Source organism: Gekko japonicus, unplaced genomic scaffold (genome assembly GCF_001447785.1).
Source record: "Gekko japonicus isolate JY-2015 unplaced genomic scaffold, Gekko_japonicus_V1.1 scaffold78, whole genome shotgun sequence".
NCBI lineage: Eukaryota > Metazoa > Chordata > Lepidosauria > Squamata > Gekkonidae > Gekko > Gekko japonicus.
In genome coordinates, this window is record NW_015165236.1 from 1271503 (window position 1) to 1274301 (window position 2799).

Sequence of the window (2799 nt, forward strand, 5' to 3'; positions counted from 1 at the left end):
CTTCCGATCAGTTGGCAACCCTCTCCAAGCTGACTTCTCTGGGCCCATTGCTCTGTGATTACTGCAGGGTTCCCAGCCTTTCTTCCCCGGGGGGGGAGGGATTTGAAGCTTGCCAGGGGTGGGGTGGAGGTTTATCCTCTGCGCGCCACCCGCCCCGGGCCACCCCTTCCCCCTTCCGCCCCGCAGGTCTTCGTGGAGCGCACCAGCCTCTCCCTGGTGCACCGCCGCTTGAAGCTGAAGGACTTCCGGGACGCCTACCCCCGCTTCCCCCCCATCCAGTCCATCCACGTGTCTCAGGACGAGCGCGAGTGCATGATGGACCTGACCGAATTCATGAACCCCTCACCCTACACGGTGCCACAGGTGGGCCCACCCACGCCGGGCCGGGGCACGTCTGGGAAGAGGGGGTGTAGTGGGAAGGGGTGGGGGATCCTGTGGTGGCATCCCCTGGGGGGGCGGGCCTGTCTTGGCTGGGAGGGGCGCCCCTGTCTTGGCTGGGAGGGGAGCCCCCTTTCTCCACCGGACGCAGCCTCTCTTCTGTGTCCACAGGAGGCCTCCCTCCCGCGAGTCTTCAAGCTCTTCCGGGCCTTGGGCCTGCGCCACCTGGTGGTGGTCGACAATCATAACCAGGTGAGTGAAGGTGGTGGGGAGGGTTGCGGGGGAGAGGATTAGGAGTGCGGAGTGGTTCCCCGCATCTTCCTCCACATGCAGCTGCGACCTTGGGTCGTTCACAAGTTCTTTCAGAGCTTTTCCCTCTTGTTCTCAAAAGCGCTCTCTCAGCCCCGCCGACCTTACAGGGTGTCTGTTGTGGGGAGGGGAAGGGAAAGAAGGTTGTAAGCCGCTCTGAGACTCCTTTGTGTAGTGAAGGGCCATGGGGTATAAATCCAATCTCCTCCTCTTCCTCCTTCTTCCTCCTCCTCCTCTCACCCCAAGAAGGGCTCTGCAATCGGTTTATATGATTTTCTTGGTTTATACCCTGCCTCTCTCTCTTTTTTTTGTCAATGTGGGACTCAAAGCTGTTTATTTTGTTCTCCTTTCCTCCCCTTTCTCACAACCACCACCCTGCGAGGTAGGTTAGGCCGAGAGAATGTGACTGGCCCACGGTCATCCAGTGCGCTTCCATGGCAGGGTGGGGGTGGGGGTGGAACAGTGTGCTAAGCTGCTCTGGGGTCCCAGTTAAGGGGCACCCCAATGTAAACTTATTTCCTTTAAATGATGAGGGGTCCCCCTTGTGTTTTAACACCGGATTCTGCCCCCTCAGTCTGTCCTGGGAGCTCGTCGTCTGACTCCTGCAGCAACCAGTTCCCAACGGCTTTCATTCAAAGAAGGACGGTTTATTGAGACATTGATAGTATGCAAATGTCTTAACCACCTCGTGTTAGAACTGGCATAAAGTGTGTATGTAGCAAGCTGATAGACATTATTCAAAGGCTCAGGGCCAGAGACCAGGTAAAAGCCTGCCGAAGTAACGGGCTGTAGTTCCCAGGAGAAAGACGGCATCAGGCACTCAAGGTCGAAAGCTTCAGTTACACAGATAACACTGAAGACACGGCAGAAACGAAAGTCTCCTCTTGGAGAGAGTTCTCCTCTCGGGCCTTGGCAGATGTGGTCTTCCTTCTGCCCACCCCGAGTATCCTGGGAGTAAAAGCGGTCGTCCCCTGAGGTCCATTTGGGCCACCTCTTACCGTGTGCTTCCCTCCCTCCTTGCAGGTGGTCGGACTCGTCACCAGGAAGGATTTGGCCCGGTACCGGCTGGGGAAGGAGGGCTTGGAGGAGCTGTCACTGGCCCAGACATGAGCAGCACCCTGGCACCGAAGGCTTCGCTGTGCATCGCGGTCCCTCTACGGCCCAGCCCTGCCGCTCACGAGAGGCCGCCGTGGGGCTGACCCAGTGCCCTGCCTCTGGCGTCTCCTCACAACATGTCCTTGGCTGGCCCGCCCCACGCTCCCTGGGCTCTACCACCTGCCTTCCGGGCTGCCTCCCCCCCTCCCCTCCTTTCACGCTCTTCATACGGGATCAAGTCGGTGGTCGGCTTCGCGGCGGAACTGCGCTGGCATTCGGGGGAGCACTTTCCACACTTCCCTCACTGCGCCCTTTCCGTTGCGACCCGGTTCTGAGCAGACGCTCCTCTTCCCCAGCTCCCACCAATGGTGCCTTCCTTCCTTCCCCCCGCCCTTCTGAGGCCTGGGACTGGACCCGAACAGAGCCGGCCCGGAGAATCCAGGCTGGGATTTCCTGCGATGCCGGGGCTCCCTTCTCGTGGTCGCGTTTCAGGATGGACTTGACCCCGTTTGGCAACTGTTGTCAAAATACACACACACCTGCCTGCCCTTCCTCTCTTTACCCCAAAGCCGCACACTTGAGTAGATCAGGCACGCAGGGGGGGGGGGTCTATCCCAGCCGCCGCCTGAGGCCTGGCCTTTCTCCGTGCCTCCTTTGCAAAGAGCCCCCCCCTTCCCTCAAAATCTCCTCACTTTTCCTAGCTCGCCTGGAGCTGATCGGAGAGAAAAACCCGCTGCTGCCCTGGTGGCGTGTAATTGCTGGCTGAATACCTGGGGGGGGGGTGTCGCATTAAGTGCTTGGACTCCTTGTCTGCAAATGGGCAGTGAGTCACTGCGGCCTCCCTCTGCCCTTGGAGCGGGTGCTGCCTGCTTGCGGGGAGGGAGGGTCCCCTGTCCCGTCTCTGCCTTCCCCCGTGAATGTTCCTGAACCGGCTGCTCTTTGGGCTGTGGAGGTTCCAGTGGGAGCTTCTCACAGGGCAAAGGAGGCCTTGGTGGTGGGGGTGGGCGCCGGGGGGGG

General features: G+C 60.0%; 1 protein-coding gene across 1 annotated transcript in view; it reads left to right on the forward strand.

Annotated features, from left to right (window-relative positions):
* CLCN7 (chloride channel, voltage-sensitive 7) overlaps window positions 1-2784 on the forward strand; it is a 36984-nt gene extending 34200 nt beyond the window's left edge. The window contains exons 23-25 of the mRNA XM_015409906.1: window positions 187-363; window positions 550-630; window positions 1711-2784. Coding sequence (XP_015265392.1) covers window positions 187-363; window positions 550-630; window positions 1711-1797 — 345 coding nt within the window. The 3' untranslated portion in view covers window positions 1798-2784. The remainder of the gene's footprint in view (window positions 1-186; window positions 364-549; window positions 631-1710) is intronic.
* Window positions 2785-2799: the final 15 nt, after the last annotated feature.